This window comes from Beta vulgaris, chromosome 1 (genome assembly GCF_026745355.1).
Source record: "Beta vulgaris subsp. vulgaris cultivar EL10 chromosome 1, EL10.2, whole genome shotgun sequence".
Taxonomy (NCBI): Eukaryota; Viridiplantae; Streptophyta; class Magnoliopsida; order Caryophyllales; family Amaranthaceae; genus Beta; species Beta vulgaris.
This window is the reverse complement of record NC_079202.1, coordinates 41,531,830-41,546,384: the sequence shown is the minus strand read 5'-3', so window position 1 is coordinate 41,546,384 and position 14,555 is coordinate 41,531,830. Positions and strand designations below refer to the sequence as shown.

The window sequence follows — 14,555 nt, the reverse complement described above, 5'->3', positions numbered from 1 at the left end:
TTGGTGTTTCCACATTTTACTTCTTTAGTGTTGCGCCCATCATCTTCTTATATATATATAGATGGCCTTCTAACTAATATCACCTTTAGTCCTCTACCAACTCCATTAAAGGTTTAAAGATACACCTCCACGCACTTACTGTTAAATATATAGATGAATAAAAGGGGCTAGGGGTAGTGACTATACTTTATTGGGATAATGTCAACTTTGCCAAATTTAGAATCATTACAAATCACGTACATATTTTTGGAACAACTCAGTTCTATGAAGTAATATATAAATATATTGCATAATTTTGTTATTCTGTTATACTTTCATCATGTTGGAAGCAAAAAGGTGGTTCAGTTTGCGCAAATTGATCTCAACTTACTAGTCTCAAACTTCATTCTTCCTCATGGAGAATGGGATTTACCAAAATTGCAACTGCACTTGCCAAATCATATAATTGTCATGGTCAAAGGCAGGACCGTCTTAAACATTTTAGAGGCCTTGTTCTAATTTTAGGATTGGGCCCTTAGTGTCATTTTTTTTGCAACTTAAATGACAAAAAAAAAAATCTTATATAATGTTACAATTATATATTTTTATCTTACAAATCGAAAAACTAAAACCTCAAAGTACTCATTTGAAATTGTATGTAACAACTCAATTCAAAATCAAATTATTAGTGATGTTCTATTTACAAAGATAACAATAATAATTTATCTATCTCACTCTAGAAGGTACAATAAAAAATAAGATTTATGTGATGAGGTAGCTGAACCTGTATACTAGTAAATTTGTGGTCACAAATTATTCAATTTTTATTAGGTAAATATACACTTCCCAAAAAGATACCCTAAAAATTTGAAAAGAAAAAGAGTAAGGAAAATAGTGGAAAAGTAATTATGGAGTGGTGGGGAGATGAGTCAAATGCTCAAACTCCAAGAAAATACCACAAGACTTGCAAAAAATAGGTATGATATGTTGGGGAAGAGATTCGAACTCAGCATGTTGTGTTAGGATAATTGAGCTCAAAGACCAACTTAGCTAAGATATGTAGTTGAATATTTTAGCACCAAATTCTATATATGCTTGTTTCCAAATTTTGGGGCCCCAAAAAGTTCAGAGCCCTGTGCTATTGGGCTGTTTGCACAGCCTAATAGTCGGCCTTGGTCAAAGGGATTCCTCTCCCCTCAGTACCTACTAGTGACGTTCCAATTTCGGGGTGTACATCCTCAGGTGATTTCACAGTTAAATCAGCTATTTGGTTTGAACACGACCTAAATTCTCTAGAGGATAATTGGATCTTTAAATGGATATGGAAACTTAACATCCCCTAAACTGTAGATTTTCTTAGGGCTTTTTGTCAGAAAGGACCTAATAAAATACAAGTTCTGTGGGGAAGGACCTAATAAATTTTTTTTTGTCAAAAAGGACCTAATAAAATACTTCCAATTGTGAACATGAACCACTTTATGAATTTCCTGCCAAATTTATCATTTACCGGCGTTGACCCTTTTTTTACCCCTAGTTGACTTTTTAATGTTCTGTTTCTATTTTGCAGCACACAAATCCCTATTGAATCCCCAAACTTAATGTTCCCGTTGGTTTAACCTTCTCCTTCTTCATCTTTATTTCAACTTCAACTTCTCAAATTGTGCTTCAACTTTCAATTTTCCAGCCTTCATCAAAGCCATTTGTTGCTTTACCACCTTCAACTCATTCAACAAAAACTTCTTCTCATAAACAATCATTAATCACAATTCGTTGCCATTCTGTCATCTCATCATCCACCCATCTAAAGAATTTGCATCCCCTCTATGCCCTGTTTCGAGATGATAGAATTTACAAGCCAAAAACCACCTTTCAGGATTATCCTTTGTCCAGCAAAACATACCTTACTTGGATTTGATGAAGATTACAGGATAAGATTGAATAAGTTGATGCTTCCCTTCAATGGAGATTGCGCTATTGGGAGGAAAGTGTGAGAATTCAATATGTTTGGGTCAATTAAAATAGGAATAGAACATTAAAGAGTCAACTAGGGGTAAAAAAAAGGGTCAATGCCGGTAAATGATAAATTTGGCCGAAAATTCATAAAGTGGTTCCTGTTCACAATCGGAAGTATTTTATTAGGTCCTTTTTGACAAAAAAAAATTTATTAGGTCCTTTCCCACAAAACTTGTATTTTATTAGGTCCTTTGTGACAAAAAACACATTTTCTTATGACAAATTTGTCATAATAGTACAAGTGTAAGGGATACTCTTTTTAGAAGAAAAATTGACCCTTCTAGTCTATGTCCTCTATGTCATTGTCATCCGGGCACTACTGACCATTTGTTTAATCACTGCTCTTTTCCCATAAAATCTGGGATCTTCATGAAACGCGTACATGGTTTAACTTACACCACAAAGAAAACAATTTATTAAAAGCTTTCCACTCTCTAAAAGCTCGGAAATTGGTAATAACCAAAGTTATTTTCTAATTTGGTTCATTTGGAAAGAAAGAAATAATGTTATTTTAAACAACGCTACCTTAAACAACTTTAAGATTCTTAATAAAGCCAAATTCCTCCACCATGAATGGACACTTCACACAACGCTTGATTCTTATTACCTCGTAGGTACTCCTTTCTCCACAACTCATTACTCACCATCAAAATCTCACCACCATTCTTTCCTTCCAGTAGCCTATACTCCTCCATCTCAAGATTCTTCAGTTGCAGCAGGGGTCATTATTCGTAACCACCGTGGTCAGCTTGTTCAAGCCATCTCATACAACCTAGGGACAGCTCTTGTGTTTGTTGTTGCAGCTACATCATCACAAAAGGGTCTCTTTTTGGCTACAACTATGGGCATTTAAAACATCCACATTGAAGGTGAAAAGTTTCTTGTTATCAATGCAGTAAAGAAAAATTTGAAGGCACCGTGGCAAATCCAGTTCATCATTCAAGACATAAAGGCTTCTCCTCAAATTCCAATCATACCATATATAACATGTTGTTAGGAAAGCTAACAAAGCGACAGATTTGGTAGCAAATATGGGACAATTAGTTAACTCTACCTTTCAGATTAATCCTTGTAGCAATTCAGCTCTTCATTACATCCTTGTAATGACTTTTTGGAAATTCCCCTCAGGAGGATGGTCACCTAAAATTTATTCTTCTTACCATATTAACAAAAGTGATTCCTTTTACTATTAGAAGTTTACACAGTTTACATAGCTCCATTTAATTATAAAGAAAAAATAACTAAGTAGATAACTTTGTCTACCATATAAAAACTAAACTTTCTTAGGATGTTATATCTTTTGTATTTTTGAAAGTCAAATAACTCCACAAATTTTCTAATTTTTAAGAATATGAAAATAGCATGTTTTATATTTCAACCCAACAAGCACTCAGTCATTATAATATAAATTCATATATAAATAATTTTTAAACTAAAATCACTTAGCTCTTAACATAAAAACACTATTCACCTCCCTAGCACCCCTGCTCCTAAATTTTTTAGGGGATGAATACCATGTGAGTTCTCTACAAAAAGTATGCTAGTTATGAATAGTTTTATGTACAACAAATTATTGATTTTACTCATATGGATTAAAAAAGAAAATTATTGATTTTACGAGAAACCAATATTATTTTGTTAATTAGCTTTGGACTTTTTTCGATTACATATACTATATACTCTAATATTGGAATATTCGAAATATATATATATATGCAAAATTGAGATTCCTGTAAATAAGAAAGGAAAAAAAAACTATTGGAATAAAGTGAGTAGGTAAAAAGAATTAGAGGCTGTCAAAAAAAAGAAAAAAAAGAAATAGAGGAAGTGGTGGGTCCAATGTCCAATGGGGTAATTTAAATAGCAACAATATTTTTTATTTTTTTGGTCTCCTTTCGGGAACTCGTGGTAAGATGAATTTTCTCTGGAATCTCCTCGCAGGGCCACTCCCCCAGAGGCCCAACAAGCACCAACCTCCCCTCCCCAAACAATATTGAAATTTGCTTCCACCAAAATTTGAACCTTGATCTCCTATGTGAAAAATAGAACCAATATGTTTTGGGTTGTTACGCGACCATATGGACTGCCAATGAATTTTCATGTTCATTAACATCCCCATAATTTCTCTCTCTTCATCTCATTCGTCCACATCACTTTCCACTAGCTTTATCACATCTCCTTCCCATTTCACAATTTCACACCTTCATTCATTAACCTCCCCATTTACATTCTCTCTCCTACTTTTCCATACCCCATCTCCTTTTCTCTCTCCTACTACTTTCCATACCCCACCCATAATCTGTCTTCCACGTGGCAAAGCACTATAGGCTACCATTATTGGATGGTTTCCTATTTATTGGTGTTCCCCATTTTTTTTTCACTATGAGTAACATACCTCTATTGGTGGGAAGGTTCCTATTTTAAGTTTTTTACAAATGGGGAACCTCAATGTAGGTGCTCTAAGTTCAATCTTGCACTAAGGCTCATCCTTACCTACCACAACGACTGTCTTGCATCTATACAACCACCAAACTTTTCAAAAGTGGCATATAGTTTCTTTTGGTGCTAAACAAAAGTGGCCTATAGTGCTTGAGTCAGAAACCTTTTACTCGAGAAATATAATAGTGTCTCAATACTCCAAGTAAAACAGTTTTCACAATAAATGGAGTGCCTTTAATTTAACTAACATTGTCGAGTAATTACGAAGAAGAAATTTTGTTATTGAAATTTAAACTTTAGGGCCCATCCGGTATTATTGTGATTTTCTGTTTTTTGGTTTTTTGATTTTCAAAGTCATATGATATATGTCCTATAATGAATAAAAAATTAGTCAAATTTATTGGAAATATGATGATTTTGAAAACTGACAACTAAAAATTGAAAACCACTTTTTCTGGTTTCCTGTTTTTGGTTTTTAGTTTTCAAAAAAACTGAAAACTGGAAACAAAAAGCGATACCGAACGAGCCCTTGCTTAAAAAGTTTTCAATTTTACTGATGAAAAGAAGTACCGGTGGGTTGGGGAAGGAATATCACTAACAGCATGTATAATGATTTAGTTTTTAATTGGTCCAGCAAATAGTAAAACTAGCTTTCCTTAGTTTTGTTATTAGGGCACTTGGCCCTTTGGGTTGGTTCGTCTGGATTTCCAAACGCTATGCACATTGTATGGAGTGCACGGACAAGATGAATGACAAATAGTTGCGTCGCAAACTAAATGGCGAGATAATATTGTTGGGCCCAGGTAAAACGCATCGCATTGAAGAAAAAGGGAGAAAGAGAAACGCATGGGCTTGGTGAAACGCAACACTCCACAAAAGCATGATGGCCCAGTTAATGCTTGTTGTCAGTGGCCCTGACGTGCGTCAGAGTCCCTGACCAGCAAATGGTAGTGGTCCACCTGTCATTTTTTTCTCGCTGCACTCTTCAACTTGTTCAGATGTTTCAACGATTATTTTTTAAAGTTAATAAATTTTGTAACGTCAATAAAAAATCAGGTTATAATTTTAAAAAATAATCAAAATAACGCTATAAAATGTTTTTATCTATAAATTGAGCCAAATTTCATATATTTTACCACACTACTTCCCAGCCTATTTTTTTCTTCCAATTACTCTCTCCTACCTAGTATTACTTATACTAAGCCAATATTATGGATTCAAATAATCCTAATTAGTCTCAAAATAATCCAAACCACCCACAAATTCCCAAAATAACTTCCAAATAGATCCAAGTGTGCTACAAAATCCGGAATTCCAAAGAATCTTTATGTTTTTTCAAAGCCAATCGAATTACCAAAATTCTCAACAAGCTACTGGACAATCTCCACAAAGTTCTAATCATTTATCCCAACAACAAGCTCAACCATCTTTTCACAACAACATATTTCACAACAACATGAACAACCTCATTTAAAACGATATAGTTGAAATCCAATCACAAGAAATTCAAAACATTCTTTCAAAAAAAAGCCATAACACCGAAGTTTCAATGGAGTGCAGCTGAAGATCATGCATTCATTTCGACGTATCTAGATTGTGGAGGAGAAGTGTTAAAGGAAACCGACCAAAATGGTGATGATTTCTGGGGTTTACAATTTGAGAGTGTGGAAGAGTCACGACAACTCAATTCAACTTTACGCTCAAGGACATGCAAAGCTCTCACTAGTTGTTGGAAAAACATTAACGGCGATGTAAATGAATGGGTCAGGATATATACCGAGGTGAAAAGAAAGACGGGTCCGGCTGCAATGATGAAGACGTCCTGGCTGAATCCCGTGAGATATGGACAAAAGCCCATGATCCCTGATTTACATTGGAGCATGCATGAAATGTTATGAAACACTACGACAAATGGGCAAATGGCACCCAAATGAGCGGCAGAAGCTCAAAACGGTCTGGTCCAGACGAAGGTGCGAGCTCAAAACGTCCTGATGACATCAAGAAAGTTAAGAGTAGGAGAAAAGCCCCAATATTCAATTTTTCATCCTCTTCAAAATTTACGAGGAGGATTAGTTTGGGAGAAGACTTGCTTGAGTATCAAAAGGAGCGTTAATATAACTGAATTGAATGGTCTACTCATCTGACTATGAATAGCATGACAAATATAACTGCATTGAATTGTCTATTCACCTGGCTTTGAATAGTATGACAAATAGTGCCGCATTGAATTGTCTACTCTACATTGTATAGTATACTCCTATGTTACATTGCTATGTCTAGTCCATAAATGAATTATTGTTATGATCCACAACTCCATCCACTTTTTCTTCTCAATCTTTTATTTTGTAGAAAAACACCACTTCAATCAACATATCTCCAAAATGAACTATGATTCAAGTTATTCTAGTTCAGCTACTGAATTTTATAATTACATGGTTCAAGATTACATAGAATGGATTCAGTCTGTTGACGTTGAGCAACAAAATCAAGAATAAATTGTACCCCGCACTAGAAAATATGTGCATAGGGAACGTGAGGAAGCTCATGAATGATTGTTTCATGACTATTTCAGCAACGAACCTCTGTACCCCGAGAACATTTTTTGTCAAAGGTTTCTTATGCACAAGCATGTTTTCCTTTGTATTGTCGAAGGTGTAATAGCAGAAGATGATGAGTTCTTTATGCAAAAATCAGATGCTACTGGAAGGATGGGTCCATCTGCACTACAAAAATACACATCGGCTATTAGGATGTTGGCATATGGTTCATCCTCTGATTTTGTTCACGTGTACCTGAAAATTGCTTTAAGTACCGCTAGTGAATGCCTTCTTCATTTTGTCGAAGGGGTTGTTGCTAGATTTGGACCTGAATACTTAAGGAAGGCAAATCCAGATGACACTAAGCGTCTCCTACATGAAGGTGAGCGTCGTGGCTTCTTAGGCATGGTGGGAAGCATCGATTGCATGCACTGGAATTGGAAGAATTGTCCTCGAGGCTGGAAAGGAATGTATCAAGAAAGAAGCAAAACATCAACAATAATCTTAGAAGCAGTTACTTTAAGTGACTTATGGATATGGCATGCTTTTTTGGCACCCCGAGTTCATGCAATGATATAAACGTATTGCAAAGGTCTCCCGTCTTTGATGATGTTCTACAAGGAAGAGCCCAGAAGTCAACTTCTTAGTCAACGGGACAACTTATAACATGGGTTACTATCTTACAGATGACATCTACCCGAGATGGTCAACATTTATCCCCGCAATAAAGCTCCCGCTAACCCCCAAGCAAAGGTTATTCACACAACATCAAGAAGCTATCAGAAAACATGTAGAGTGTTCATTCGGGGTATTGCAGGCTAGATTTGCAATCATTCGCAAACTCGCTATAGCATAGGATAAAGACCTGCAATTCCAGCAATTCCAAACAATTATCCAACCTCCAATTTCAACATTATCCAACCTGCAATTCCAGCACCAAATTCCATTCAACAACACCAAATATAAGCCACACATTGATCACTCATCACCAAGTTCACACACATTCAAATGCATGTAAAAAAATTTTAGTTACAAGTTAGAGTGAGAAAATAATGTTAACTAACTACATAAACAATAAATGAAACTTCTAAAACCCTCTCTTCTTCTTTTGTGAAGGTGTAGATGAGCTAGGTGTGGTTTCATGAGTCTCTGCAATGGCATCAAGAGAAGGGGGAGTAGTGTCAGAACGTCGTCGATAGGCCCTCTGAGTGACTGGAGGTGAAAGCAAAGCTGACGTGGTAGATATATGGGCAGCAGACGTAGAAGATGTAGAAGTCGATGTATATCCAGCAGAAGTAGGCACGCCCTGTACGATGTGGCCATGTCCAGCTCGGCCAAACATCAACACACAGTCCCCTCATAGTCTGCAATGTCTGCGTATACAAGTCACGCACCATATCTGGAGGCAATGACTCAGAAGCCTCTAGCACAGTACCGCACCTATGAGCAATATCAGATAAAGTATGTGCCTGAATAGAAAGAAAAAAATACATATTATATAAAATCAGTGAACTTACCAGTACTATATCTGCAGACGCAGGCTGATAATGTGTAGAAGGTGGTCGCCTCGATAGATTCGTCAGGCGTAACCTTGTGATGCGACGAAACCATATCATATACTCGTCAAAGGCATGAGTACGACCACTAAAAGGAGTGCCCTGAACTATGTGTCCCTCGCGCTCATCCCAATGTGCAATGTAAGGTCGATGTCTGAGCGGATAGTTCTTGTTCTTCGACCTCCGATCTATGGCATGAAGGGTTGTGCTCGTATCAGAAGGTGCGGGAATCGTCTGCTCGAATCCAAACTGGCGCATAACTCGACCAGGGAAATGGAACTCTACAATGAATAAACCGCTACTCCAAGTAGCGGTTTTCTTTAATGAACCGCTACTCCGAGTAGCGGTTTACAACGGGTCCAAAAATCTTGTAAACCGCTACTCAGAGTAGCGGTTCATTAAAGAAAACCGCTACTCGTAGTAGCGGTTGATTTTAAATATAACCGCTACTCTGAGTAGCGGTTTTTATGCATTAACCGCTACTCTGAGTAGCGGTTTTACTGCAGTTTTAAAAAAAAAAAAATTTCGCGTGCCGTCCTACGTGGACGGTACGCAGGGAAATAAAATTTTTTGTCACACATTTTGGGAATTAATCCCCTTTTTGGCATTATTCAAGGAAAAAATTCTAAGGTTTTCGGAGTGCAAAATTCTATCAGTCAGTAGCATTGTGAGACAAATCAAGGAGAATGTATGTAAAGCTTAGGATTAGGTCTGTTTTGCCTAAGAAAATGTCTCAGGTTGATAGAGATCGGTTTCATAACTGTTAAGGTGGTATATTTTGGTTGTTAATGGTTTTAAGGGTGGCTATTTGGGATATGGCCTCGTAGTCATTCCTTTGTACTTGTGTTTCATTGATATTAAATGCTTACTTTTATCAAAAAAAAAAAAAAAAAAAAAATATGGAACAATAGAGTATATGGAATTATAGGAAGATGATAGCTCTTAATTCCTATTGTAATTAAGGTTCTTATAATCATTAGAGTTTCTTATTCATCTCGCAATCATACCACTATCAGGTAGGCTCATGTTTGAATTTGATCATAATTAAATCACAAGTCAACTTATTTCAAGTACAAATTTCGTTAATTAAAATTGGGTCAGCTTGAAAACAATTTTGTCAAGTTAGCTTGATATTTACGGGTTAGTTTTGATATCGAGTCAATTGTTTATTTAGTCATCACCAAAAATAGAAGTGTGAAATATTTACACTATAATCTCCTTTTATGTTATTTATTATTGAAAAAATGAAATCCCACTATTTTTTTTTTACATCTACTAAAATAACAAATTGAGGTCAATTAGCTAGTCTGACCACTTCTTTTTGGGTACAAGTCAATTACAAGTCACAACAAATTCAATTCAATTGATAACTTCTTAAACTAAAAAACTTATATGGATCTGGTTCACGCTAAATTAGTATGGACCTAATGTTAATTCATGTAATTTATGAGACAGAGTTACTATATAAAAAAATAGATATAAAAGATGAATAGGTATATATTGTAAAGTTTTACTATGTGAAAAGAAGTTACCATGTTACAAATTGAAAATTTCATTATGATAAACTAATGTAGTAAAGAGTGACTATATTAAAAAACGATTAATATGATAAACAGTAAATGTATTTTTTATTTATTAGAAAATTAAGTCAGCCCAAAGGCTAACCCCTACAATTCTACTAGCCTGTAGGAAACACCAACACATGGGATGGTAAGGCATGCATAGCATGCTGAGGAAATACCCCAGCATAATGCTGGAGGTAAGGATTGAACCACTAACCCCAGGGGCCAAGGGGGAGCGCTCTACGCACTTGAGCTAACTCCTATCATTTAAAAGCTTATTATATGGAAAAGATAATGATCACTATGTTAAATAAGTGGTATTATTGTGGACTATGTCCACGTAAGACTAACTTAGTTGTCTAAACTGTGAGACCTCATGCTATAAGTCACTTTGTACACCTTATCCAATAACCTTGATCTATCTAGTTTACTTATTATGATGGTTTTTTTTTTTCCAAAATCACCTTATAAACACATGAACTTTGGGAAAACCACCTTATATAATTTTCTTTTTGCAAAAAGAAACCTTAAACAATTTCTTTTTACGAGAACATACCTTAAGCCGAATTTCGACATTAATCCAAAGTTCCGACATTCACCATGTCATACGCAACGTACGTGACTTTTTAAACCCAACAAAATCCATGACATGCTCAATGACGGAACCTTGGGTCAATAATCGGAATCTCGCATAAGGTTTGTTCTCGCAAAAAGAAAATTATTTAAGGTTTTTTTTCGCAAAAAGAATTATATAAGGTGGTTACTCACGAATTTCATGTTTTATAAGATGTTTTTTTTGGCAAAAAAAAAAAAAACCTATTATCAATTGATATTAATTTATAGGCACATATATCCCACTAAACTTGTATGTATCTGCTAAGGTTAATTCTTCAACGTGGATTTCTATGTCAGCCTATTGAAAGATTAACACAGAACAGATATTAATCTATAAAATTCAACTTAAGGACCAAAAGTTCATAAGAACTTGTAGAAAATGGGAAAAGAAGCTTACACAAAAACTTCACACAGAATATAATAAAAGTAGTACATCCCATGGTCTAGTACACCTATAATTCTATGAAGGCTTAAATTTCATAACAAAAGTCAACTCTTGATAACATAGCTGAGCACCTGCCGTTGGGAAGGTCTCATATGGAGGCAAAAAAAGAAGCACTACCTTCCTCCTCATCCTCCTACTTCTTCCCTTCAACTTATTTATTTTCCTTTGAATTAACTGATGAAACACAAAGGATACACGCACATATTCTATCTAATAAATTAACTCCCATAAGCATTAATTAGCACTTAGTATAATGCGCTGCCAATTGACGATTGGAAGTATCTTAGTAATTAATTTTGGATGCAATTAAGAAGCATTGATTGCAATCCTCATTCCACCCTTGCAATGACCGGGGAATGTGCAGATGAAGTAGTTTACTCCCCTCCTCAACCTGATTCTGTCCCTTCCACTTTGGTAAACTCTTGCCCCTCTTGGTGCAATGCAGCTGTTAAACCCTCTCCTGCTTACTCCCGCCACATTGTGTGATCCCCTCGCATAGTTGAATGCTGCATTTTCAGTTTGCACAAACGAATCGAATTATATTCACCTTGCAATATTTGGCATAACTTTATTTATGTTTGTATATTTCGGTTGCTGTAACGTACAACTGTTGGATAATTAGTGGAAGTACTTCAGATTCTTTTGTAGGTCCATCATGTGGGAAGAAAATAAGATTATCTCTATTATATAAGGGAAAGGGGGAGCAATGGTGTCCTCTTTTGAAATGTCTATTTTGCCCTCTTCCCATTCTAAATTACAAATTCACTTACAACTCAAAGGGGGCTTCAAACAAAAATACCAAAAATAATATTATAACAATCACTCACAAGTCAACTAAAATCATAAAATTACATAATTTACGTTATGCAAATCACTAAAATGAGGAAACTTTATAAAAACTTAAAAATTGACTTACAAACTACAACCTATGAAAAAATGACTTGAAATCAAAGTGTCCACTTTCTTTACAATTTCTGAAGTATTGTATTTAATTCAAAAATCAACTAAAAAATTAGAATATTAGAAATCATAAATAAATTCAATAAAATTTCTATTTTGTTCATAGAATTTAACTTTGAAAAGTAAAAAAAAACAAAAGAATGGTGAGAGACTTAAGTGACAGAAACTAAACCAATCAAATTTTACAACTAAAAACAATTATACTTTGTATGTCTAACGTTCAAATTTTGACTCTTATACCGAAGAAAATCGAGTTTCTATTTCGAAAAAAATTCAAGCACGCATCGCGTGCAAAAAATTCTAGTGAAACAATATTTAATGTTGGCTCCTACTAATTTTGGAGCAATAATAAGGTGTGTCGGATTATACTCCAAAATTAGTCAAATAATTTTCGTAGTGAGTAGGATTAGTTGCTAATACTTAGTTAGTCGGCTATCAAATAGTGGGCTAAATAATGGTCTAGTTAGTGGGATAACAAGGAGTGGGCTAATAAGTAGTAGACTACGTAGTAGGCATGTTCCTAATTGCTCTCTTTAATGGCTCATAGTTAAAAATGCTTTATATATCTATGAAAAGGCTGTTTTATTTATTTATATGTGTGAAAAATATATAAAGATGTAATATTTTTAAGGGTTATGCTATATGCAGTCCTAAGGGCTGCATATAAGACATAAATACATTGCTTAAAATGGAATTTAGTTGTAAATTTATGACAAAAGTTTGCATTAATCTATGTAATAAATGATCAGGTAATGCTTGTTTTTTCCATTTTTAGCTTCTTATATACAGCCCTTAGGGTTGCATTTAGCTTTTTCCTATTTTTAATTTCTCCAATTTTCTCTTTTTCACCTCTTAAAATTCTACTTGTATGATTCACCAAACATGATCTAAATCTTAGATCCTCTCAACGTGTCTACCATACATCGGACATGGTCTAAATCACCTAAATCTCTTGTTGGACTTTAATTTTACTCTATAAAGTATAAATTTACAATCAATTAGATAATGGAAGATGTAATGGTGCTAATCTATTCAAAAGAAGTATTATAAATGCTTTTTTATTAACTTTTTAAGTCTTCTTTTGACCTTTTGTTTTCCACTTGTTAAAAGTTTCTACACTTGCACCGTCATAAGAGTGAGCTCAATATATCATAGGCCACTGCAATGGAAAGTTAAAAGGGCTAAATATACATAATTATCCGTCTTGTTTTGAGAAATAGTCAATAGAAGTCACTCACTCACTCCTATATATATTAATGATTGAGTGACCGGTTGCCAACCCTTTTATTATTGAATTTTCATTGGTTAGGAATACATTAAAACATTATTTTTATGTCTCTTCTTTCCTCATTTATTACATATATATCAATATTTTATTTTAATGTGTCTAATAGGGTTGGCAACCCTAAGGGTTACTCAAACATTTTCCTATAATTAAAGTTGTACAACAAATTCCGACAATGTTATAAGATAATCATGAATATGAAATAGCAATACCAAAAAACTGTTATCTATTCCATCTATATCTACTTACGAGGATTCTTTGTCTTCAAAAGTTATGGTAGGTAGACGTAGATGGAATAGACAAACCGTTTAAGTTGAATGTATGTGTGAGAAAAATTAATTGAAGAATCCTATAAATAAAAAATCATGACTCTACCACTGGTTAGATTAGATATCGTCTAATAAAATATACTTAATAAATAATTAAACATATAATGGGACAAGATCTGAGAAACGTCTTACCAAGAATATCACCAGCTTTAAAGGACTTGCCTCTAGGCCAACTTTGGACATTGTAAGTCCAGCCACCGCCAGCTCCAACAGTGTAAATAGCAGCAAAAGTAGAGTGAGTGAGAGCCAACAGGCAGAGTATTGCTACTCCAACCACCATAGTTGGCCTTGCACTGCCTCTTCCCTGACCCATTTCTTGTTTCTAGTATAGTATTAGAAGTTCCCAGAAAGGGGTTAAAACTTAAAACAAAGAAGAAACTTGTATGTTGGAGTGAGAAATTGGAAGTACCGAAGCCTCCTATTTATAGATCTCTTCGGTGGTTAATTTATTCATTTGGGTCCCACTTTAGTAGACTTTGTTTGAAATTTTGGGAGTGTAGAGTGTGGAGACTGTGGACTGTGGAGCTAGGATAGTAAATCAATAAATTGACTTAGCTTTCTTCGTCAAAATTTTAGAAGAAGTCTACTACATGTCGACTGTCTTTATTCTCTTTTATGGGTCCTTGAAATTATACATAACGCCAAATCGCCAACAACTCCACTCCCGATCCACCGGTTACGTTGGAATCCCATTGATCCCTAATGTAGATTGATTTTTTTATTATCTATTACTTAGTTGCTAAATTTCAGGCTCTTATTTACTCCCTCCGTCCCAAAATATATTTCCCATTTTATTTTGCACAGTCTCCAAAACGTACCTTTGACCTACGATATC

At 34.9% G+C, this 14,555-nt stretch overlaps 2 protein-coding genes across 2 annotated transcripts; one reads left to right on the top strand and one right to left on the bottom strand.

Moving 5' to 3' along the window:
• The first annotated feature begins 7,049 nt into the window (after nucleotides 1-7,049).
• Nucleotides 7,050-7,547, top strand: LOC130590097 (uncharacterized). Its single transcript, XM_057392032.1, has one exon. It carries the CDS (start codon nucleotides 7,050-7,052, stop codon nucleotides 7,545-7,547), a length of 498 nt encoding a protein of 165 aa, XP_057248015.1.
• Nucleotides 7,548-11,010: 3,463 nt separating this feature from the next.
• On the bottom strand, nucleotides 11,011-14,124 carry LOC104905908 (basic blue protein). The gene is made up of 2 exons (XM_010694565.4): nucleotides 13,853-14,124; nucleotides 11,011-11,652 (listed from the first exon to the last, which is right to left on the bottom strand). Exons 1-2 carry the CDS (start codon nucleotides 14,031-14,033, stop codon nucleotides 11,453-11,455), a joined length of 381 nt encoding a protein of 126 aa, XP_010692867.1. The 5' UTR covers nucleotides 14,034-14,124; the 3' UTR covers nucleotides 11,011-11,452.
• Between the last annotated feature and the right edge of the window lie 431 nt (nucleotides 14,125-14,555).

Coding starts and splice junctions, on each gene's coding strand:
- LOC104905908 (XM_010694565.4), bottom strand. CDS start 14,033: ATGGGTCAGGGAAGAGGCAGTGCAAGGCCAACTATGGTGGTTGGAGTA. Junction 11,653..13,852: donor TAAAGCTGGTGATATTCTTG/GTAAGACGTTTC, acceptor CTGAAAATGCAG/CATTCAACTATGCGAGGGGA.
- LOC130590097 (XM_057392032.1), top strand. CDS start 7,050: ATGCACAAGCATGTTTTCCTTTGTATTGTCGAAGGTGTAATAGCAGAA.